This window comes from Podarcis tiliguerta, assembly GCF_965153285.1.
Source record: "Podarcis tiliguerta genome assembly, chromosome: 16".
NCBI lineage: Eukaryota > Metazoa > Chordata > Lepidosauria > Squamata > Lacertidae > Podarcis > Podarcis tiliguerta.
In genome coordinates this window covers 22,560,465-22,584,858 of record NC_139549.1, presented here as the reverse complement: position 1 = coordinate 22,584,858, position 24,394 = coordinate 22,560,465, and the positions used below count along the sequence as shown (strand labels likewise).

Genomic DNA, 24,394 nt, shown 5'->3' with positions numbered 1-24,394 from the left:
ATGATAATATTATTATTTGGATATCGACCTGTGGGTCTCAGGACAGTTTCAACATAAAATCACAATTTAAATACAAAATGCACAAAACTCTTACGACTTCCCTCTTCATTTATTTCCCCACTTGTCTTCTTCCTCCCTCCCCCACCCCTTTTTACACAGGGCGTGACGTCCATCCTTCCTGTGCTTCGGGAGGGAGTCCTGACGGGCAGCTCGGAGCAGAAGGAGGAGGCGGCCAAGGCGCTGGGGCTTGTGATCAAGCTGACCTCGGCCGAAGCCCTGAAGCCCTCCGTCGTGAGCATTACGGGGCCGCTCATCCGCATCTTGGGAGACCGGTTCAGCTGGAACGTCAAGGTGGCTCTGCTTGAGACGCTGAGCCTTCTGCTGGCGAAGGTAAGTGGCGAGCGCTTTGGGCGGTCGCTGTGCGTTGAGAAACCTTTTGAGAACGGTATTATCAGACTGAGATCCTCTGGATTGGAGGTTGAGGAGCCCTGCTTAGAAGCTGCGTGCTTCTTTCCTCCAGCTTTCCTACTCACAGCAGACCTCTAGTGCCGAAACCTTGAGGAGCAGCCCCAGTAAGATCAGCCTGGCAAACAAGCCAACAGAAATCACAGAGAATCAACCAGAGAATTGAGGGGCTGCCATGTTTTCTTGGAAGCGGCGGTCACGCTTTTTTGCCGCTGGCTCTGCTGATGTGCTTTCTCCGACATGTTACAGGTGGGCATTGCTCTGAAGCCCTTCCTGCCCCAGCTGCAAACCACCTTCACGAAGGCGCTGCAAGACCCCAACCGCATTGTCCGCCTGAAGGCCGCCGACGCCCTGGGGAAGCTGATTGCCATGCATGCCAAAGTCGACCCACTCTTCACCGAGCTGCTGAACGGCATCCGAACCAGCGAAGATTCTGGCATCAGGCAAGCGAGATTCTGGGGGCTGAAGTGTCGGGGGACCAGAAGCCACACGGAGTGGTTGCTTCCTGTCTCTTGGCTCGGGGCAGGAGGGGTATCCTGTGACGAGGGACTTCTCCCAGGCAGGATTTCCAAGGCTTAGGCTTGACTTGAAGGAAGTGATCGTCCCTGACCGGCTGGTGGACCTAACGTTTCTTGCTGCTTTCCAGGGACACGATGCTCCAGGCCTTGCGGTTCGTCACTCAAAGCGCTGGTGCTAAAGTTGATGCTGCTGTTAGGAAGAACATCACCACGGTGCTCCTGGGCATGTTGGGACACGACGAGGTATTTTTAATTACCCTATATACTAGAGTATAAGCCAATCCGAATATAAGCCGAGGCACCTAATTTTAGTACAAAAACCTTGGAAAACTTATTGACTCGAGTATAAGCCAGTTCACCACACCACAAACCTGGTGGTGGTGGCAAAGGCGGCGGAGGAGGAAGGAGCAGCCTGAAAGGACCCTCACTCGAGTATAAGCCGAGGGGGGCTTTTTCAGCATTAAAAATGTGCTGAAAAAGTCAGCTTATACTCCAGTATACGGTAGTTTGATTTTTGTAGAAGCTGATCTGCCCTATACTGTGAGAAGGCTCATAGCTACAGCCTAAAGGGACGCTGCCTCCAGCTTTGGAGTGCCACAGCTAGTTGTAGTCATAGATGGGCCAAGGGCCTCTTGGCAGCTTTGTGTGTGCTTGTTCAAAAAAAATATTACCACCTTTTCCTCTTCCCGTTCTTCCAAGGAGCTCAGGGCCACATATACAGCACTTGATAGGATTTGGTCTTGACTGAAGTCGAGCTTAGCAATGAATCTTCACTTAGAGCAGCACCTTTTATATACCCTGAATGCGATCACATGGAGACTTTGCCTTTAGGAAAACGAGGACGTTTATTAAAGGAAATACTTGGTTGATAGAACTAGGATATTTTCATCTAACTAAGGTGGGGGTGCAAAGAGCCCTGCTTGTTCTTCTATCTCTGTAGGGGGAGGGAGGGAGGAAAGATGCCTCATCCCCCAAGGGTGGGAAGTCAGAAGTGAGAATAGCAGCCCTAGGGTACCAGTCCAGCATCAGATCTGCACAGGACAGGAAGGTTGGAGAGTTTTCTCTCAATCTTCTTTAAGTAAAGGTAAAGGTACCCCTGCCCGTACGGGCCAGTCTTGACAGACTCTAGGGTTGTGCGCCCATCTCACTTAAGAGGCCGGGGGCCAGCGCTGTCCGAAGACACTTCCGGGTCACGTGGCCAGCGTGACATCGCTGCTCTGGCGAGCCAGAGCCGCACACGGAAATGCCGTTTACCTTCCCGCTAGTAAGCGGTCCCTATTTATCTACTTGCACCCAGGGGTGCTTTCGAACTGCTAGGTTGGCAGGCGCTGGGACCGAACAGCGGGAGCGCACCCCACCGCGGGGATTCGAACCACCGACCTTTCGATCGGCAAGCCCTAGGCGCTGAGGCTTTTACCCACAGCGCCACCCGCGTCCCAATCTTCTTTACCTCCACCTTAATACAAGATGAGTTTGTTTCCCAGGACTTTCAAGAAGTTCTCTCTTCCCTGTTTCCCCCCCTGGGCCTCACTCGATTCATTTTTTTCATTTCTTTTGCAAAATGAACTCACCCCTTAAAATCGAGTGATTAACATGAGAGTGACTGCGAAAGAGCTCTCAAAGGGGGGCAGCATCTGGTACGAGGGCGACCTCATGCTATTCTTTTGCCAGGCATTAAGTGTATAGGAACAGAACCTAGAGAAACCCAAGTGTGTTCCTGCTAGAACCTCTGTTTTGCTGGAAAGCCTCAACGTTACTTGAAATATTTCCTTTTAGGATGCCACCCGTATGGCCTCCGCTGGCTGCCTGGCAGAGCTGTGTGCGTTTCTGTCGGAAGAAGAACTTGGCAGTGTTCTCCAGAATCACCTGCTAGGTATGCTTTGGCAGGGGGTGCAGAATGATTCCCAGGAGCAGAAAAGGTGTCCTCTCAGCTTGTCACCATAGAGTGGTCCAGACCTGGGTGGGGAAACAGTACTGTCTTCTCTGTCCACTAAGGTAAAGGTAAAGGTACCCCTGCCCTTACGGGCCAGTCGTGACCGACTCTGGGGTTGTGCGCCCATCTCGCTTAAGAGGCCGGGGGCCAGCGCTGTCCGGAGACACTTCCGGGTCACGTGGCCAGCGTGACGAAGCTGCTCTGGCGAGCCAGAGCCGCACACGGAAACGCCGTTTACCTTCCCGCTATAAAGCGGTACCTATTTATCTACTTGCACTTAAGAGTGCTTTCGAACTGCTAGGTGGGCAGGAGCTGGGACTGAACGACGGGAGCTCGCCCTGCCGCGGGTATTCGAACCGCCGACCATACGATCGGCAAGTCCTAGGCGCTGAGTTTTTACCCACAGCGCCACCCGCGTCCCTTTCTCTGTCCACTAGGAGGCTGTAAAAATTATTATGATTGTTGTCATTCTGTATGTAATGGAGTGCCCCAGACCTCAGACTGGGTGGCATGCTAGGGATTGAGTTGGTTGGAGTGCCCTGGTTCAGTTCTTAAGTTACGGATTTTAAATTTACACTGGGAAAGCTTTTTCAGGCCATTGCCCCCTCGGTTGCACAAACACATTCCCAGTGCCCCCTACCCTCTAAAAAAAGCATTGTTCAAAATAGCAGTTTCCACAACCCACTAAGGAAGATAATAACACAATAAAATTCAAAAGAGTAACAATTAATTGCACATTTATTCAGTATGCAATTAAGACTATTTAGTTAACTTAACAAAATTGACAAACTTGATCACTGATTGATTGAGTTTATATACTGCTCTATACCAGGGGGTCTCAGGGCATTTGACAGAGTAAAATCAAGATATAAGACCACAAAATACCTAATAAAAATAAAAACAACCCAATAGCCCCCCCCCCACCACATTTTAAAAGGGTATAGGATGTAAATCGGATCAACCAAAGGCCTGGTTAAAAAGGAACATTTTTGCCTGGCGCCTAAAGGTGTATAATGAAGGCGCCAGGCAAACTTCCCTAGGGAGAGCATTCCAGAGACAGGGAGCCACTGCAGAGAAGGCCCCGTTCTTGTGTTGCCACCCTCCGGACCTCTCGAGGAGGAGGCACACGAAGGAGGGCCTCAGAAGATGATCTCAGGGTCCAGGTAGGTTCATATGGAAAGAGGTGGTCCTTTAGGTATCGTGGTCCTAACAGCTATTCAAAGTCAGATAGCCATTTACACCTCCTGTGACCCCCCCTTGCCTCTTTGTGCCCCCTTCAGTAATCCCAGGGGGCAGCACCACCCAATTTAGGAACCATTGTTTTAAAATGATTGGCATCCTGAAAATACAGGTGCCATCCAGATTTGCGGGGGAGAGGAAGTGTTGGCCTGATGCCAGGCTCAGAAACTCTCTTCCTTCACTCCTGCAGCGGACGTCTCTGGCATTGACTGGATGGTGCGGCACGGGCGCAGCCTGGCGCTTTCCGTGGCTGTCAGCGTGGCCCCCGGCAGAGTGTGCGCCCCCAAATACAGCAACAGCGTCCATGAAATGATCTTTAGCAATACTACTGCGGACCGGGTAAGCGTCTCCTTCCAGCATGGCTGTCGGGTGTTAGGCCTTAAATCCGGGAGGCCCTGATCTGAAAGACAAAACGAGTACCGCCTCGAGGTTGTGAAGTCCAGTGGCAAGGAGTTCCGAATGTCACTTTCCTGCTTCTTCTTCTCCAGATCCCAATTGCGATCAGTGGCATCAGAGGGATGGGTTTCCTGATGAAGTACCACATAGAAGCCAATGGGGGAAATCTGCCCGCCAAACTCTCCAACCTCTTCATTAAGGTGAGCCCCTTTCTGAATGTATGGACTTTGCTGGTAATCAGAGATCTGCTTTCCAGGAACCAGCCAGATGTGGTTTGGATGAGCACAGGACTGTGGCCTGTCCTTTGCTGGCTCCTTCCTTGCTGTGTACAAAGAGCCTGCATGTAAGCCCTAGAGCAGAGTGGTCCGATGCACGGCCTGAGGGCCACATGTAGCCCTTGACGCCTTTTTTATGGCGGACCGCAGCAAAAATTGACACCCCAGCTTTGGGGAAATGTGTGGGGGGGGGCCTTCTAGGACCCTGCCAGAGCCTCATGCCTCCTTCCAAAAGCCTGGCACAGTGCTCAATCCAGCTTTGGGAAGGCAGCATTGAGGGTTGAGGGGGGTGTCAAATTTTGACCTCGCTCCCCGCCCCCAACCTGGCAGAACAAGGCAGTGTGCAGCCCCCAGGTTCCATGTTGAACTACTCTTGCAGCCCACTTGGTATAAAAAAGTTAGATTGTCCTGCCCTAGAGCAAGAGGCTTGAGCAATGCCAGCAGGTTCCAGGAACCTTCTTCATTGTGAGATTTAGCAGGGTGATGTATGAGTTTGCTTGGGGCCAGGATGGGGTTTTGGGAGTCCTGGGTGAGAGCCAGGAGGCCAAGAGGTGCCCAGTGTGTCAGAAGAAGGAAATTGTATCAGGATACAATGAAGTCATTTGTATTATCCCCTAGCTATTGCCTAGGAGAGAGGCCTTCTCAGTGGCTGCTCCCAGACTCGGGAACTCGCTTCCACTGGAGGCTAGGCTGGCCCCTTTTCCGTTTTCCTTTTGCGGGCACACAAACACTTTTTTCTTCTGACAGGCCTGTTGCCTCCACTGACTGTTTTCTGACGGCGGGTGTCCTGTGACTGTAATGTGTTTTCACTGCTTTTAATTCTGAATTGTAACTTGTAAATATCATCATTCTTTCTAAGGACAACCTGTAGTTGTTTGTGTTGAGTTGTTTTGTTAGTAAAAATTAGCTTCTTGTTCGGAACTGAAGTTTGTGTGTGTGTTTTCCCTTGCAGTGTCTTCAGAATCCATCCAGCGACATCAAGTTAGTGGCAGAGAAGATGCTCTGGTGGGCCAACAAAAGCCCCCTCCCTCCCTTGGATCCCCAGACCATGAAGCCCATCCTCAAAGCGCTTCTGGACAATACAAAAGACAAGAACACCAGCGTCAGGGCCTACAGCGACCAGGCCATCGTCAACCTCCTGAAGATGCGAGAGGGCGAGGAAGTGCTTCAGGTATTGGCCCATCTTGGAGGAGGAAGTCAGTTTCTCTTCCCCCTCTCCCCCTCCCTTCCTCACGCTCTCTACTAATTGGCAGAAGCATCTTCTTCCTAAGTTGTAAAAATCTCCCGCTCCCGGTTCTGTGCTGGTGGTAACGCCAGCCAAGTCCTTTGTAGTGTGTGACCTCTGTCCTCTCTGCTCACCCCCTTGATACGGAACTGTGGACCTCCATTCCCCCACCTCCAGCTACCTCCTCAGGATGATGCCGCATCGCGGTGTCACGTTGTTTAGGGATGATAATTATAATTTCTATGCTGCCCATCTGACCGGGTTGCCCAGTCACTCTGGGCAGCTTCCAACAAATTAAACCACTGTAAGACACCAGACATTAAAAACGTCCCTACGCAGGGAAGCTTTCAGTTGCCTTCTAAAAGTTGTATAGTTATTTACCGTATTTACTCAAATCAAATGCTCACCTTTTTTGGCTAAATTGTGCCACGAAAATTAAGGTGCGCGTTAGATTCGACGGCACATTTACGTTTGTGTATTCAACCTTCTGAAAATCGAGGGGTGTATTAGATTTGATGGCACATTAGACTCTAGTAAATACGGCCTTTCCTTGACATCTGATGGGAGGGCGGTCCACAGGGCAGGTGCCACTACCAAGAAGGCCCTCTGCCTGGTTCCCTGTAACCTCACTTCTCGCAGTGAGGGAACCACCAGAAGGCCCTCGGAGCTGGACCTCAGTGTCTGGGCTGAACGATGGGGATGGAGATGCTCCTTCAGGTATCCAGGGATAGAATGGAAAGTTCTGCTGCTGCCTGTTCAGAAATGTTTGCTGCCTCCCCCAGAGGGTTTTCACTTAGCCTTAGCTTTAATAGTGCTGATTGTGGTCCATTTGGGCAAACAGGGCACTGCCACACTAGTCCCCACCTGCCCTTAGCCAGTCCCCCACCCGCCTTCCTTCTTCTTACAACCAGTCAGAGGGTGGCTGTGCCCATCCATGGCTCTAGCTCCACCTATTGCTGATCTCCTTGCTTTCCCCCCAATGAGCATTAGCTGCTGCCATGATGAGCCACAGAAGCAGGCTTCGTGGCCACCTCCCACACCACACACCCTTTCCTCTAATAACAATTATTTCCTGCAGTCCGTCTCCAAGATCCTCGATGCCGCCAGTCTGGAACTGCTGAACGAGAGCTGCCGTCGATCCCTGAAGAAGCTCGCTAGCCAGGCCGACTCCATTGAGCAGATTGACGACACGATCCTGACGTGATTTTCAAGGCGCAGAAGGGAGAGGTGGCCCTCCGTACCCATCACTGCATCAACATTACAACTCAAAACACCAGTGGAAATGTTTTCATTTTCGAAAATGCTAAATTCTGATGGGCGCTTATGGAAAACAAAGAAAAAAGGGCTTCCGGAGTATTTTAATAAAGAAGTAAACCAGAATAGCCTTAATAAGAGTTCTGATAGGTTAAGTAAATAAATAAATAGAATTTGGCTCCCCCACACTTTAATTTTTTTTTTTTAAACACAGAATTACATGGTGAAGGAGTCCTATCAATTGTGAACCGGTAATTGGTAGTTGGTCCCGTTGTGAATCTCCCTCCCCACCTTTGTGTTAAAGGAGCAATTCCCACTCTGTGTAAGTGGAATTAAAGAGTTCTGTGGAAGTTGAGCAGTTTGTTTTGATGTGCTGCTGATTTGCTGTTGTTGTAGCTCGGGGGGCTGCAAATTCTGTAAATCAAAACTTAATTTAAAGAGCCTCAGAAATTAGAGGCGAAAGGGGGATGAAAATTAGGCTGTTTGGGTGACAGTTTAATAAAAAGCTTTGAAACGAAACTGTGGTGCTAAAGCATTATTTGCAGATACGCACTTCAGCATGGCACAGATATGGTTTCCTGTAATTCATTAAAAAGAGCTACTTGTGGTTTTCTAGAATCCAGTGATGTGTTTCCAGGATCATAAGGACTTTCACTGGATAGTGAAATCATTTTTAGCAAATGCCTTAGCAAGGTTTTCGTTTTCCTCTCTGTCAGTTGGTGAGATCATGAGCACTGACCTTTGAAATACCACCAGCCCTGCTTAAAAATCACGTGCAAGGTTGTTCGGTGAGATCCTCTCTTGTACAGAAGATGGCAGTAGGAGACAAGGTGTGTTATCTGATGAACGAGTAAATCCTGTCTGCAGATACTGGATCCCTAAGTGGAAGCTCAGTATATCATAGAATTGTAGAGTTCAAAGGGACCACGAGGGTCATCTAGTCCAACCCCCTGTAATGCAGGAGTCTTGCCCACTATGGGGCTCAAACACACAACCCTCAGCTTAAGAGTCTAATGCTCTACTAACTGGATGAGAAGCCTACTGCTAAAACAATTTTTTTAATAATTCAAAGCATACAGAAATAACAAAACATTTGTAAATGCTGGCATTGGTCTGAAGCCTCAGAACTGCCCCTTTCAGCAGAGAGAGCTGATCACCACAAGCAAAGGGATCTGCTCCCTTTCAGCAGAGAGAGCTGATCACCACAAGCAAAGGGATCTGCTCCCTTTCAGCAGAGAGAGCTGATCACCACAAGCAAAGGGATCTGCTCCCTTTCAGCAGAGAGAGCTGATCACCACAAGCAAAGGGATCTGCTCCCTTTCAGCAGAGAGAGCTGATCACCACAAGCAAAGGGATCTGCTCCCTTTCAGCAGAGAGAGCTGATCACCACAAGCAAAGGGATCTGCTCCCTTTCAGCAGAGAGAGCTGATCACCACAAGCAAAGGGATCTGCTCCCTTTCAGCAGAGAGAGCTGATCACCACAAGCAAAGGGATCTGCTCCCTTTCAGCAGAGAGAGCTGATCACCACAAGCAAAGGGATCCGCTCCCTTTCAGCAGAGAGAGCTGATCACCACAAGCAAAGGGATCTGCTCCCTTTCAGCAGAGAGAGCTGATCACCACAAGCAAAGGGATCTGCTCCCTTTCAGCAGAGAGAGCTGATCACCACAAGCAAAGGGATCTGCTCCCTTTCAGCAGAGAGAGCTGATCACCACAAGCAAAGGGATCCGCTCCCTTTCAGCAGAGAGAGCTGATCACCACAAGCAAAGGGATCTGCTCCCTTTCAGCAGAGAGAGCTGATCACCACAAGCAAAGGGATCTGCTCCCTTTCAGCAGAGAGAGCTGATCACCACAAGCAAAGGGATCTGCTCCCTTTCAGCAGAGAGAGCTGATCACCACAAGCAAAGGGATCCGCTCCCTTTCAGCAGAGAGAGCTGATCACCACAAGCAAAGGGATCCGCTCCCTTCACTAAACTGCAGGTTGCCACAGGCACGTAATTCCATGCCTCCTGTCCCACATTAAATTAAACATCTAAAAGTTAAAATGGCTTTGGCTGTTCAATTCTCTTCCTTGTCATTTTGAGCCTGCAGCTGCAAGCGATGGTGATGTAATTCCAAATGAACCTTTCTGAGAATGAGCAATTCCAGCCTTTTGAGAGGGTTCTAGAGTGTGGCCCTTGCCAGGCGTGTGAGCAAGAGTACAGTTCTCCAAGTAGACACTCCAGGTGTCGGCTTCATCCAACTCTTTCTCAGCATGTGTCTGATTTCTTTTTTATATAAAAAATGAAGCCTTTGTCCTTAGTCTTTTCGACCCGGCCCTTGCGGGGAGGGGGCCTTTCAGCATATCGGTGGAGCGCTGTGTGCTCGCTTAGGGATTGTCACTCGAGACTGTAACCATTGTTTGTAATCGTCCATGGGCATCTCCACAATATATTCACGCAGGAACTAAGAAAGAGGCGAGAGGGAATGTGTGACAGGTTGTAAAGGAGAAACATACAGGCCACAGAGCAGGAGTGAAAAACCTTTAGCCCAGGGGTCAAATGTGGCTCTCTAGGGTTCTCTATCTGGCCTTAGTAACTAAGCCCTCACCTGTCCTGCTTTGCACCTTCCTTGAGTGCTTCTTGCCTGGCTGGAATTTGCCCTTGAACTCTGATAATACCATTCTGGTTTGTTTTTTTGTTCTGCTGTTTACATGCATGAGGTTGTTGCTATACCTTTGCATGTATACATCTTTTATAAACAAAAATCTCCAGGAAGAGCACAATGGCAAGTGTTACCAGCCTCGGCCACCGTGCTTCACACCGGGCAAAACGGAAGTGTCTGCTTTTTTCAGGGGGCAACAGGCAAATGCCCATTTCATTTCCTGAAATAATAAGAGTGAGGTCTTGCGCAAAAGTGATGAAGAGGTTTTGCACAAGACCTGGAACTTGCATCCTTTTTAAAAACAGCCCAATTAGGAGCGATTAGGCTCTACACTAGTTTCCCCACCATCTATTGGGTGGATATCTTATAGGAATGGGTCCTCCTAACCAGGTTACTGGAAGCCAAACAGGCAGCAATTGGTGGAATTGGCACTGGTATTGTTTGAATTGCCGGAAACAAAACGAGTTTTTGGTTGAGGGACAAGTAAGTGGAAGGTGGGTTTGGTAGTGGTACATCATTCCTGCTGCAATGTCACCCTGGTGGGAGATCTGGCTTACGAGCTACAAGGCTGGACTCTGCTGCTATAGCCCTCTAGCCCTCTGCCTCTGCTGCTATAGCCCTCTAGCTGCACCTCCACTAGTTCAGCAGCAGGGGAGAGTTGTAGCTCAGTGGTAGGGCAACTGCAGAAGATCCCAAGTTCAAATCCTGCTGTCTCCCAAGTAGGGCCCTGCCTGAAACTCTGGAGAGCTGCTGCCAATCAGTGTGGACATTACTGAGCTAGATGGGCCCAAGGGTCTGACTTGGTAAGAGGCAGCTACTGCGGTTGTTCCCTGCAGATCCAAATCACACTCATCTAGTCATTTGTTCAGGACTGGTCAGGAAACTCTCCTAGTTGCAGATTTACCTCCCTTCAATACCTTGCCAGTCTAAACAAGTCAATCCAGCACAAGGCGAGTTAAATATGCCATTGAGGGCGAATGTAGGGGGTGTGTGCATCATCTTCCCCCAAATTTTCTTTTTCCTTTAAACCTAAAAGCAGATTCAATAGGCTGTGTGTATAAACAAGAAAAAAACACAAGGACCCTTGGGCTCTTTTCCCACACAAGGTCGTCCCCCTCCTCTCCGCCTGCCAAAATTGCTTGCACCCAAGGAGAGGGATGTGTGAGCAGCTTCTAAAAACAAGCCTGCAGGACCACGGCACTTATGTGAAAGGAACTGTATTGGATATCTCTTGTTGGATGTTCTCGGTTCTCATGCACCCGGAGGCACTCGAGACAAACGGGAAATAGTATTCCTCTGCTGTCCAAGACTCCCCCTGCCCCCTTTTGCCTCGGGTGGTTCTTTAGCAAACTCAGGTGTTCTCCTCTCGAGGTGGTACTGAAGCAGCTCCAAGCCCGCCGCGTCCTCAATTACCTAGGACAGGAGACAGAGCCCAGAGGAAGGGGGGAGTTGTAGTCCAACAACATCTGGGGACCCAGGGTTGAGAAAGGGGATCTGCTTGGCCACAATGAGCACAGGAAAGATGCTGGACTTGATGGGCCTTTGGGGGTATATTTTTCATCCTGGGAGTTCAATGGTGCATTATGTGAAATTGTCCATGCTAATCTTACCCTAGATCAATTCCACTGTGCGACCCTCCTTGAGCTTCCAGGATTTATATAGAAAGAGGAGAGGAGGAAACGCCTCTCTCTCTCTCTCAGCTCCCTCCTTTGCAAGATGCCAATAATAACACTGACCGATCTTGCAGAGGCTTTGTACCGATTGCTCCAATAAAACATATGTGGAGCCCTCTGAGCACGTTTAAAAAGGTAATCTAAATCATTCTGGATAGAAGCAGAGGCCTGCAGAGCACAGCATCCCTCCCAGAAGGCCAAAGATTTCTTACCAGGATCCTTGAGCTAGAGCCTAATGAACTGAATTTGTTTTCTCTCTCTCGCTATGGAGAGGCTCAGGGATGAGCAAATCTGCCTTGGGCTCTCTCGGCCCTTTCAGACAGACTCTCCTTTCGCATCTCTCACCTCCACAGCCGCGCAGATGTCCGGAGAGCAGATTTCCCAGATCCGAAGCTCCCCCAACACTTTCAGGAAGGTGGGTGGTCGGATGCGCAAGTCCGGATTCCTCGCAAACCTCTCCAGTTTCTTTAGGACTTTCTGGGTACGGTGGTCTCTCTTGACGTCATCTGGGATCCTGGCCAGCAAAGTGGAGAACCTTGGAACAGATACGAAAACAGGCATTTCAACACAAGTGTCCTGGACGGCTTGTGGTGAGCTGTTAGGCCAGTGTTTCCCAAATCTGGGTCTGCAGCTGATTTCAAACTATAATTCCCATCATCCCTGACCACTGGGGTTGCTAGCTAGGGATGATGGGAGTTTTAGTCCACAAACGGCTGGAGACCCAAGTTTGTATTAGGTTCTTCCAAGATGGCATTTCCTCCACGACGTGATAGACGTGATAGCAACTGCATGTCAAAACAGTTCCTTTCCCACCCACCAAATGCCCATGACAGGTCCGCAAGGTGGTGTCTTAAGGCTGCAAAATCCTAAGATGGGGAATGGCAAAACCTGTCCGGCCATATCCACCTCCCTACTGGAAACTGAGATGGGAAGGCAGAACTCTGCCCACTTCCTGGTTTTAAAACACCTTGTCCACCGTTTTTGCATGTTTTTATCCCTCTGAATTTTTTTTTTACATGCCTGCTGCTCATTGAGAAGCGACTTCCTTGACCGCTGAGATTCCTGGCCTCCTGGAGGTCACCTGTAAATGCCTCTGTGCTTTCAACTGCCTCCTGACAAGCTAGAAACTTTGGGTTTTGTTTTTTAAATGCAAGTGCCGAGGTTCTTAGGAAGCTGGCTCCTGATGCCAGTACCCTGTTTTGCACTCTCCCCGCAACAAAGCCCTCTGGCTTTTAAGCCCTTTAACCCATTTCCTCACCAGTTCTCGGATTCGGCGTCTTGTTCCGGCTCCGTCCCCACCATCGACTGCCTCATCCGCTCGAGATCTTTTCGGAACTTGGTGATGCGACTCAGGCACAGGTACTTCCTCGTACTCTTCTCTTCTCGCCTCCTGCCAATTTAGCTCACGTGTTGTTGTTTTCTAAAGTGAACCCTTTGAGCAAGGTGGGATTGCCAGCGCCCACCCAGCTGCAAGTTCAAATCTGCCCTGTTCTGGGGACAGGGCCGTAGGGACGCAGGACAGGCAGGGCTGAAGCTGGGAGCCGCAGAGTAAAAACGGGAGGGGTTTTGAGTGGGGATGCAGGGGGACAGTTTCCCTAAGTAGCAGCAGTTGCCAGGACATTACCCTGTTTGCCTCTACATAGTCACACTGTTATTTCAGACATCGTGATATATTGGTGCATCATAATGTTTAGGTGGTGATATATCATGATGTCGAAAACCAGACAATGTCCTGCCCCACTTCTGGGCTCGGGCTCATAACCAAATGGAAGACAAAATATGATTTACCTCTCTAGGATGTCCAGTTGATCGTGCAGCCTGAAAGCAGACTCATGGGCCACCTCGTGGAAGATATCCTTCATGTTCTGGAAAGTCTGCTCTTTCCTTTTCAGGAAGAGGCTGGAGGAGAAAGAGGCAGAGGGATTAACCCACAGGCTCCAGGTCTCTAGAGAGGTGGAAGAAGGGCAGGCCCAGTTTATCTGCCCAAGCTGGCCAGTTTGGGAAATGGACCTCTCTGGGGCAAACAAAAGGGCTTGGGTTGGAAAACCCTCCCCTTGCCTGAGATTCACAGCAACGGCACACCGCCTGGGACAATGGAACTGGAAGAATGTAGTTAGCAGCCACAGATAGCTTGATCCTCCATGAACTGGTCTCATCCTCTCTTAAAACCATCGCCACACCTTGTGGGAGAGCGAGTTCCATACTATATACTCCATGGGAAGCAGCCCATTCTTTTGTCTGCCCTGATTCTCCCACTGTTTAGCTTCACCGGACGCCTCTGTTTCAACTCCTGGGACAAAAAAGTCCCCTGTCCTATGTTTCTCTCCTATGCTAACTCAGCTGAACAGCCCACTAAACCCCCTGCTCTAGAGACAAGTATGTAGAGAGGTCACCTTCATCACCGTACTTTCTGCCACTGAGACTTCCCTGGGTGTCTGCAAACTCCTCCTCCTGGGTGATGTCAGAGTTTGTGGGAGGAGCCTCTGCGCAGCCAGAATAGAGTCCCTCCTATCGACCCTCAGGAAAGAAGCCTATCTCCGCACACCTACCTTTGAGGTTTGTTGATCTGCTCAGTGGTGTCTTCGTCCGAGTAGGTCGCTGTCATGGTTTTATCTTCCCGGACAGTCACTGTCATGGAACTGCAAGGAAATTCAAAGGGAAATGGACACACACAGCTAACAATCAAGGGGGGGGGGCAGGTCTGAAATCAGGGGGCTTCTTCTGTGCAAGGACGAGGATACAAAAGTTGGCAGACCCAGGATTGTTAGCTTGAGGAATCCAGCCTCAATTACTCAGGCAAAGAATCCCGGAGCGCTTCTCTCATACACGATTGCTCTTGGCCCCTGTCTCTTCCAGACGTACAGAGTTAGGACTCTCAAGTAGCTGAGGACCCGTGCTGCTGTTTTGCAACGAGTGCAAGTCCAGAGTTCAAATCCCACCAACGCTTCAGTTTCAAGAGAATGGCCAGCAAGTTCTGTTATGTACAATGGAACGTCACAGAAAACATGATTTAAGTTGCTCTGAAAGAATATAGTGGAGCATTTCAAGTCATTCCTGGTACGTGCACAGAAAATAGAGCTAGCTGAAAGGCAGCACATGGAGAGCTAGCTGCATCGATTGTAGCAAGGCATCCCTAATTAGTATTATTGGGTCATTATGAGATGGTTGCATAATCCTAGGATGATGCTGAAGGCACCCTGGCTTTCTGAACTTGCCACAACTAGGCTGCTCCCCCTCCCTACCTCTTTGGCCTCTGCTCCCCTGAGGTCTCCTCTTTCGCAACTCCTGTGCTGGTCTTCTCTTCCTTCGAGGACGAAACTGAGCTAAAAAGCAAGACACTCGGACTTACCAACATTAGAGGAGTGGCAGACAAAGATGATGGAATGTGTGTTTTAGGCAAAATTGCATTTTTAAAAAATCACAGAGTTGGAAGGCAGCTTGAGGACCATCTTGTCCAACCCCCTGCAATGCAGGAATCTTTTACCCAATGTGGGGCTTGAACCCACAACCCTGCGTCCTGTGCTCTATCGACTGAGCTATCCCTTGGGATAAATTTGCATTAAAAAATACTGGTGAGTTTTCATATGGACATTTTTTAAACACACACACATCGAAAATCATTTCAAAGCAATCACACTGACTCCTGGTATTGCCATTGCACCCATAATATTCACACTGAAGAGCTCCTTTGAACATAAGATCTCAACTGGTCATCTTGTTCTCGCAGTGGCCAGGCGGGATGCTCTGTGACTTCCAACAACTGCATGAAGAAAAATTGTGTCTGAATTGCAGTAAAAACCACAAAAATGAGTGTCGCTGCCATGTGCACCATGCTCTGTTGTGTTCTCTTGCAGAGTCCCTACCTTTTGCCCTTCTGCCCAAACGAAAATTCGCTCTCCAGCTCGCGTCTCGACAATATGGTGTGCGAGCTGCAAAAAAAGGAGCAGAAACTGAATCTGCACGTGACCAGAATGCAGGGACTGAAGCCAAAATGCCATGAGAAACGCCCCCCCCCCCCCAAAATCTGGCCTCTCTCTTGAGATACACAGTCATCTGATCCAATTAACGGGTATAATTTTCTGCAGTTGTCCAATCGGGGCTGTCTGGGTAGGGCCTTTGGAGGAAATTGGGGAGATGGGAAGACGCTTAAGAATCACATCATATGTGAAGGACAATGCCACTTTAAACTTTCATGGCTTCCCCCAAAGAATCCTGTGAGCTGTAGTTTGATGTGGGTCACTAGAAGACACCCGCTGTTGTCCCAGAGCTACAATCCCCAGAGTTCCCTGGGAAGAGGGATCAGCTGTTGAATGACTCCGAGACTTGTAGCCCCACGAGGCGGAAGAGAAGTTTGCTAATAACTCACAGCACCCTCAGCAAAACACCACATGCAGAATTCTTTGAGGGAAGCCGCGACTGTTCAAAGTGTTCTCAGAGCACTCCAAATATATGGTGTGATTGTGGCCTCAGGGAGCAAGCAATGGAATGAGATGCTGGCTGGGTATGGGGAAATGGCAGCTTGACTTGCCAACATCCGTTTCTCTGGGATGACATCGGGTGTCAGGGACTGGGCAGAGGAGGAGGAGGAAGAAGAAGAAGAAGAAGAAGAAGAAGAAGAAGAAGAAGAAGAGGAGTTTGGATTTGATATCCCGCTTTATCACTACCCGAAGGAGTCTCAAAGCGGCTAACATTCTCCTTTCCCTTCCTCCCCCACAACAAACACTCCGTGAGGTGAGTGGGGCTGAGAAACTTCAGAGAAGTGTGACTGGCCCAAGGTCACCCAGCAGCTGCATGTGGAAGAGCGGGGAAGCGAACCCGGTTCACCAGATTACGAGTCCACCGCTCTTAACCACTACACCACACTGGCTCTCTCTTCTAAGAAGAAGAAGAGGAGAGGAGGAGGAGGAGGAGTTTGGACTTGATATCCTGCCTTTCACTCTCTCTTTATACTGTGACCCCGTCTGCTTCCACAAAAGGCGCGACGTACCAGCCGTGCGTCAAGTTCCAAAACATATTTTCTTTGCTAAAATTCTTCGCCACGTCTTCGTGTATCATCTGAAGCAGCGTCTGCAGTTCTGAGAAAGGGATGGGGGGGGGGGGAGGCAGGTGATATAATAAATAAATTCTGGAGAGGGGCAGCCATGACAGCCTAGAGGGGAGTCGCTGAGCTCTCAGGGACTCACGGTAGCACATCGGCTCCTCTTCCTCCCTGGTTGTCTTGCTGAAGATAGACTCCATCTCCTCCCCTTCCTTGGCGCTGTCGGAAGGGGGCTGGGCCGCTTCGTCGTAGATGGGCGACAGGGAGCTTGTGCTGGTCAGGGTCGTTTTGCTGTGGGGAGAGGAGATGCTCATGGTGGAAGACCTCTTGGGGATTCTCCTGCCCCGGTACTGTCCTTTCTGGGTGTATTTTCTGCTCTGGAGAAATGCAAAAGAAAGCCTATAAGAGGCAGTGCCTCATCAGGATGGTCCTACTGCTTGACAGGGACACACACACACACACAATTCCACAAAGTATTAGGAAACCATGGGAAACTGATTTAGGCCCCTGGCTTGAGGATGAACAAAGGGGGAGAAAATGTGGTCAGATTTGCCATTTTGGCACACATTCACGGAGGTGCTTTGAAGATGCTATTCTGCTGGGACCGGACGCTTGTAAAAAATTCCATATGTTATAAAACTCCAACAATATTATGGCGGAGAAGAGGATTGTTGTTTTGCCTGCAGTGGGATTGCCTGATAGGTCAAATTTTTTTGGAATGAGGTCTTTTCTGAACAAGACCAAATCCTCTGCTGAGATCTGATTCTAGCACTCTTCTTGACCAGAAGGAGAAATAATCGTGGAATTCAATACAGAGAATTATTGGCTACGTTTCCGGTTGCTGCATGGATGGGATGCTCTCCCCAGGGAAGTTCGCCTGGCGCCTTCATTATACACCTTTAGGCGCCAGGCAAAAACCTTCCTCTTTAACTAGGCCTTGGGCTGATTAGCATCCAATGCCCTTTTAAAATGTGTTGGGGAGGAGGGAGGGATTATTATGTTGTTGTTTTTATTATGTATTTTGTGTTTCCATATTGTGATTTTATGTTGTGAACCGCCCTGAGCCCTGTGGGTATAGAGTGGTATACAAATTTATTAAATAACAACAGCAACGATAATAGCTAGTTGTTGGGAGGGGGGTTCAGAGCCCACCAAGGATGGATGGTATAAAAACAAGTATGAGGGGCTGGTGGGGTGGAGGCGCTGAGCCTGTGTGTGGTGGCATCCAACACTCACTGCAGAGCCATAAGGCAAGCCTCAGTTATCCCACCTGCAGTATGGAGATAATGACAGCTACCCAGTAGAGCACTAAGTAACCACCCCACCAGAGAAAGAATTTACACTCCTCCTCCAACTTCACACATGCCACGGAAACTGTTCTGAAGGGCTGGCGGAAAACCCCAGAACCCCAGGGAGGATGTCAGGAATGGTGATTTGTTTTATGTTATTTTTTTGAGGCTCTAAACAAACACTAAACAACTACAGTCGTACCTTGGTTGTCAAACGGAATCCGTTCCGGAAGTCTGTTTGACTTCTGAAAATGCTTGACAACCAAGGCGCGGCTTCCGATTGGCTGCAGGAGCTTCCTGCACTCAATCAGAAGCCACGCCAGACATTTGGCTTCCAAAGAACGTTCACAAACCGGAACACTCACTTCCGGGTTTGCGGCGTTCAGGAGCCAAAACGTTCGAGTCGCAAGGCGTTCGAGATCCAAGGTACGGCTGTATTTGGAAACTGGCATGAACCGATTTACCTTTGTTTGCAAGAGAAAGTGCTCCCATCGAGCCTTCACCGTCTTTTCTTTCGCGATGACTTTCAAGGAACTTTTTGCACCGCCGTACTGCCTAAGGGGAAAAAATGAAGGGGGCGAGCTTTCAGTGGCTACACCCTGGCTTTTATTCCATGCCCCTTTTGGCACCGCTGAGACACAACTGACTCTTGGGCCTATAGCCACAGATTCTACATCCAGTGGCAGGACCCAGTCGTGGAAAGTGCCCAGCTTCTGGCTCTAAACACGTGCAGAGTGCTTTTCTTATGGCTAGTGGCCTGTCCTCTCTTGAAAGTATAGAATACGGAATTTACAGCTGTGTAGCCTTCTAAATGGGACCCGGGTGGCGCTGTGGGTTAAACCACAGAGCCTAGGACTTGCCGATCAGAAGGTCGGCGGTTCGAATCCCCGGGACGGGGTGAGCTCCCTGCTCCTGCCAAGCCAGCAGTTCGAAAGCATGTCAAAGTGCAAGTAAATAAATAGGTACCGCTCCGGCGGGAAGGTAAACGGCATATCCGTGCGCTGCTCTGGTTCACCAGAAGCAGATTAGTCATGCTGGCCACATGACCCGAAAGCTGTACGCCGGCTTCCTCGGCCAATAAAGTGAGATGAGCGCCGCAACCCCAGAGTCAGCCACGACTGGACCTAATGGTCAGGGGTCCCTTTACTTTTAGCCTTCTAAATCCTTGGTTAAATTCTTCAACCCAAGCTCATGGGGTGATTTTTTGCATAGTTTACTCACAGCGGTGAAGCCACACTCAACCCCAACCAACAGAGGAGTTGCTCTACCCTATTTTCAGAGCCACCTGCCCATTTCCAAGGTATATCCATTTCCATCACCTGGCCTGACGGCACCAAGACCCACCTGGGATGCCAGCATGTCATCACAGGTTTCATGCTGCTGTTGGGATCCAGAGTCAAAGCTTCCAAGAGCCAGTTGAGGGCGCACAGCTGCCGGAAGATGGAGTCGCTGTCAAAGAGAAAGAGAGAGAAAGGCAGGTGGTGAGTTGATTGGCAGGTGGTGGGGCTGATTGGCAGAGGGGGCGGGCTCAGGGGCTGCAGGGCTTGTGAGTTTTGAGAGGGGGAAATGGTCCACAAAGCAGAGAACTATGCAACCGGGCTTTGGGCTTGTGGTCCTCAAAACAGAAGTTTAACTAGATATAACAACAATAATAAATTCCTTAAACCCCACCCAATTGACTGGGTTTCCCCAGCCACTCCGGGCAGCTTCCAACAGAATATGAAAAACCCCACAGCAAAAAACTTTAAAAACTTCCCATACAGTGCTGCTTTCAGAGGTCTACAGAAAGTTGTACAATTGTTTATCTCTTTGGCATTTTGATGGGTGTTCCACAGGGCAGGCGCCACTACCGATAAGACCCTCTGCCTGGTTCCCTGCAGTGAGGGAACCGCCAGAAGGTCCTCAGAGCTGGATCTCAGTGTCTGGGCTGAATGATGTGGGTGGAGACACTCCTTCAGGTATACTGGGCCATTTAGGGCTCTAAAGGTCAGCACCAACACTTTGAATTGTGCTCGGAAACATACTGGGAGCCAATGTAGGTGTTATATGGTCCTGGCGGCCACTCCCAGTCACCAGTCTAGCTGACACATTCTGGATTAGTTGTAGTTTCAGAGTAACCTTCAAAGGTATCCCCACATAGAGCGCATTACAGTAGTCCAAGCGAGAGATAACCAGAGCACGCACCATTCTGGCAAGACAGTTTGCAGGTAGGGAGGGTCTCAGGCAGCATACCAGACGGAGCTGGTAGACAGCTGCCCTGGACATAGAATATAAGCTAAACTCTCTTGCAGGTACTGTTCAAAGGAAACAAACACTCTTCCTTTAACCACCTGCTTAGCACCTTCATGTTCCATACGTGGTTATGATCCCCCTTTCCCCAGGGGAACAAATATAAAGGAGCCAAAGTCCCCTCTGAGCATGTAAAGAGAGCCTTCCCCAGACCAACAAGCAAACTGCAAGTGGTCTCTGAAAAGAAAATGGCAAGCTGAGAGTCGGAGAGTATTCCTGACGTTATTGACGCCTTCGAACGTACAAATGGGCATCCGGATGCTTTTCCGACAGCAGGCCGTTGTAGACGGGGGTGAAAGGTCGGACAATTTTCTTCTTCTTCTTTTTCTCCGTCTCTCTCAGAAAGGGACATTCTGTTAGAAAGAAACTTGAGGGTGGGGGGAGAGAGAGACAAAGAGACACAGCTGTCAGAAAACAAAAGCACAATCTGTTCTAGACAGGAACTGCTTATTGATCTGATTTACACCCCCTCCTGGCACTCCTCGTCCTTTCTGAAGAGCACCCTGACCTGCAAAATTAGCACCCCCATAGACATTTACAACTGCAGAGTCCTGTACAAGGAAAATGTCATAATAGCAAAACCACCCTCCTCTTTGGTCTCCTGCATGCTTAACAGCTAAAGATGTTCCTTTAATGCAAGGCTGGGGAATCTTCTTTTAAAAAAGGTGATTTATATTGTGAAATGTGTCTCATATGCTTCAGGCATAGAGATATTATCATAATTCCTTCTAATACTGATTCAAATTGTGCCATGCAGAGCCTCCACTCGTTCCTCCATAGTAATGCCCGGTCTATGAGCGCCATTGCGTGTATACCCTAAACCCATGTGCAAGAGAGACGTTCAGGGGCAGAGAACACGCTTCGCTGGCCAAAAGGTTCGATCTTTGGGTAGGGCTGCGAGGAACTCCGGCAGAGCTGCTGCCGGCCCGTGTAGAAAATGCTGAGCTGGGTGAGCCAATGGTCTGATTCGGTATAAGGAAGCCTCCTATGATTGGGGAAAGGGCAACAGATCAGGGGTAGAGCATTTGTTTTGCAGGTAGAAGGTCTGTGACTCGATCCCTGGAATCTCCAAGTAGGACTGAGCTCCTGGAGAGCAGCTGCCAGGCAGTGTAGATGACACTGAGCCAAGAATCTCACTTGGTGTATGGTAAAGGTAAAGGACCCCTGGATGGTTTAGTCCAGTCAAAGGCGACTATGGGGTTGCAGTGCTCATCTCACTTCAGGCCGAGGGAGCTGGCATTTGTCCACAGACAGCTTTATGGGTCGTGGCCAGCATGACTAAACCACTTCTGGCGCATTGGGACACCGTGACAGAAGCCAGAGTACACAAAAACGGCCGCAGTGGTACCTATTTATCTACTTGCACTGGTGTGCTTTCGAACTGCTAGGTTGGTAGGAGCTGGGACAGAGCAACAGGAGCTCACCCTGTCACGGGGATTCAAACCGCCGACCTTCTGATTGGCAAGCCCAAGAGGCTCAGTGGTTTAGACCACAGCGCCCCCCGCGTCCCACTTGGTGTATGTAGGGCTGCCATACATCCTGGATCTTAGACCTAAGTTAATCGACAAGCCCTGGTTTTTACTTTTTTAAATATGGCAGCCCTAGGTTACACAGCCGTTTCTCACACTGTCTAAAATGTCTGGAGGGCATTGCGTTGGCCAACTCTGAGCTAGTCAACCTCGCAAAAAGGTGTGTGTGGATGATTTTCTGAGACGCCGTCAGCTCAGCTCTCAATCGAACCTCAAGAACCTGACGGCGCCACTTAGAGGTCACATTTGGAAAAAGGAAACGGCTGTTAATAGATTAAGAGCCTCGAAGAACACCTACTCAGTCAGTTCTTCATCCCCTGAGTCTTCATCGGAGGACGAGGATGATGGGTATTTCGGCGGCTGACAGTCAGTCCTCTGCCTTTCCTGCTCCTTCCACTCTTCCAGCCTGGTTGCCTCCTGCCTCTCCAGAGTTTCTCTGCGAAGCATATGGAAGTAGCCCCGCCCAATCTTCACCGAGTTGATCAGATACCTGTTAAAAATGGCGGGAGGTCAAGCACTGAAGTGATGGTGAAGCTACCAATATGGAGATACATTATTCCCCTCCATCAACCCTCCAAAAGAACTCTCCGTCTCTTTCAATTTCTGCAAAGAGTAAAAGAGCACATGTTGAAAGAAGTCCAGGACCCAAAGGATTATGGGTTGTCTCAGAGGCCTTCCTCCTCCTCATTCCTGTCAGGAGAACTTATTTAATTCATTTTTAAAAAAAAGATTTTTGTGAACACTATTTGCAACCCTGAAAGTGCAGTAGCAGGGTGTTACATCACAACATAAACAGGGCAGACAAAGAATCAATGATAAGGGAAAGAAATGATGACGTGCCAAAATAAAGCAAGATGTTACGAGCTGCAGTGGTTGGTGAATGTTGAGCATCTAAGTCTATCGTAGAGCTGGGTGATACATCAATACATTGTCCAAAAATGGTTTCAATATTGGTTTCATAATTTTTAACCTGGCAGTATATTGCGAATCATGTTGTGTGTGTGTGTGTGTGTGTGTGTTATGCAAAAATCGCCTTGTTGTAAAAACCATGAAGCCAGACAATGCCTCTACATAGCTCCATCCTTATTTCAGACATTGTGATATATTAGTATAGCACAGGCATAGGCAAACTTGGCCCTCCAGATGTTTTGGGACTACAACTCCCATCACCCCTAGCTAACAGGACCAGTGGTCAGGGATGATGGGAGTTGTAGTCCCAATACATTTGGAGGGCCGAGTTTGCCTATGCCTGGTATAGCACAACGTTTAGCTGATGACATATCACGATGTCGAAAACCAGATATCGCCCAGCCCTAAATCGTAGGAAATAAAATCACACTGGATTCTGGACTCTCCATCCCCCTGGAGACGCACAGTTTTTGTGCAATTTTTCCCATGGTAGGCAAAGTCCGTAAGTTATAATACCACACAGCCAAATGCGGATTTTTTTTCAAGGTTTCCCATTGCTGGGCTGTTGAAATCCCAGCAGCAGCTAAAATCCAAATCAAGAGCTCTTCGGAGTGACAAGCTGTCTGTCCACATATTGACGAATGTCAGTTGTGGGGAAGCCTGAGCAGGTGATTTAATTGTTTTGGATATTTCTTAATATACTCAGGACCGGAATAATGAAACCTGATGGCATTCCCACCAAGGGTGGAAGAAAGTCCCTGAGAGCCCACAGGCCCTCCAGCAATCTTGTGTTGATTGCGACGCGATAGGAAACATCTGCACAGGTGCGCAATTGCCATCTGTGCTGCCAACTCCCTCCCATACAACGAAACGGATTTATAGGAATTCGCTAACTGCCGTGATTACCATTCAGATTCCTGTACTAGAACTGATGGACACACTGTACGCCTAAACACAGAACCTGTAAGGAAGGCGAGCTATTGAATTCCCTAGAGAGATTCTAGCCCACTGGTAGGTAAACTAAGGCCCGGGGGCCTGATCCAGCCCAATCGCTTTCTAAATTCGGCCCATGGAGGGTCCCGGAATCAGTGTGTTTTTACATGAGTAGAATGTGTCCTTTCTACTGTGGGTTATTTGTGGGGCATAGGAATTCGTTCATTTAATTTTTTCCAAAATATAGTCCGGCCCCCCACAAGATCTGAGGGATAGTGGACTGGCCCCCTGCTGAAAACGTTTGCTGACCCCTGTTCTAGCCCATAATCGAGGAGTCTGAGGATGGAGGGTTACTCCGAGGAGCACATCAACCTGACCCAAGTGTTGGACTACCTAAAACAGCCTTTGTCAACCTTATATGCCTATAGACATCTGGCAGGCTCTTTCAGTCTGCCCTTTCTGGCGCCTGGCAAGAACATTTTCGCTTAGGCAAAGCCTACGCAGACATATTGAAAGTTTCCATGTGTCTTAATCTGGAAACTGCTGAATTTGATTATTTTTGGTCATTGCCGAATTTAATTATTTTCTGAAGGTTTTTAATTGCTGTGCTGAACTGTCTGTTTGTCTGTTTGTTTGTTTTAGGATGATAATTTAATCTTAACTCTTTTTGTAAACTGCTTTGAGGTCCATTATTCATCAAAGAATTGTAGAGAAAACCATAGAGTCGTACAGCTGAAAACGCTGGCAGCGTTTAAGATAAATTCAACAGTGTAAATAAGTTTTGATGGA

General features: G+C 49.0%; 2 protein-coding genes across 6 annotated transcripts in view; one reads left to right on the top strand and one right to left on the bottom strand.

Moving 5' to 3' along the window:
- GCN1 (GCN1 activator of EIF2AK4) overlaps window positions 1–7,824 on the top strand; it is a 61,458-nt gene extending 53,634 nt beyond the window's left edge. The window contains exons 51-58 of the mRNA XM_083417500.1: window positions 160–390; window positions 715–908; window positions 1,112–1,226; window positions 2,760–2,856; window positions 4,346–4,494; window positions 4,644–4,751; window positions 5,779–5,997; window positions 7,130–7,824. Coding sequence (XP_083273626.1) covers window positions 160–390; window positions 715–908; window positions 1,112–1,226; window positions 2,760–2,856; window positions 4,346–4,494; window positions 4,644–4,751; window positions 5,779–5,997; window positions 7,130–7,255 — 1,239 coding nt within the window. The 3' untranslated portion in view covers window positions 7,256–7,824. The remainder of the gene's footprint in view (window positions 1–159; window positions 391–714; window positions 909–1,111; window positions 1,227–2,759; window positions 2,857–4,345; window positions 4,495–4,643; window positions 4,752–5,778; window positions 5,998–7,129) is intronic.
- Window positions 7,825–8,348: 524 nt separating this feature from the next.
- CCDC60 (coiled-coil domain containing 60) overlaps window positions 8,349–24,394 on the bottom strand; it is a 53,247-nt gene continuing 37,201 nt past the window's right edge. For 4 of the 5 annotated variants that reach the window (XM_083417690.1, XM_083417692.1, XM_083417694.1 and 1 more), the window contains 13 exons: window positions 22,062–22,253; window positions 20,479–20,601; window positions 19,290–19,394; window positions 18,410–18,500; window positions 16,802–17,033; window positions 16,606–16,693; window positions 15,482–15,547; window positions 14,861–14,941; window positions 14,168–14,257; window positions 13,407–13,517; window positions 12,877–13,008; window positions 11,964–12,153; window positions 11,147–11,358 (listed from right to left, as the gene is read on the bottom strand). In XM_083417690.1, coding sequence (XP_083273816.1) covers window positions 11,197–11,358; window positions 11,964–12,153; window positions 12,877–13,008; window positions 13,407–13,517; window positions 14,168–14,257; window positions 14,861–14,941; window positions 15,482–15,547; window positions 16,606–16,693; window positions 16,802–17,033; window positions 18,410–18,500; window positions 19,290–19,394; window positions 20,479–20,601; window positions 22,062–22,253 — 1,663 coding nt within the window. In that variant the 3' untranslated portion in view covers window positions 11,147–11,196. Of the gene's footprint in view, window positions 8,593–9,237; window positions 9,748–11,146; window positions 11,359–11,963; window positions 12,154–12,876; window positions 13,009–13,406; window positions 13,518–14,167; window positions 14,258–14,860; window positions 14,942–15,481; window positions 15,548–16,605; window positions 16,694–16,801; window positions 17,034–18,409; window positions 18,501–19,289; window positions 19,395–20,478; window positions 20,602–22,061; window positions 22,254–24,394 lie in introns of those variants that run through there. The other variant, XM_083417691.1, reaches the window with a different exon arrangement.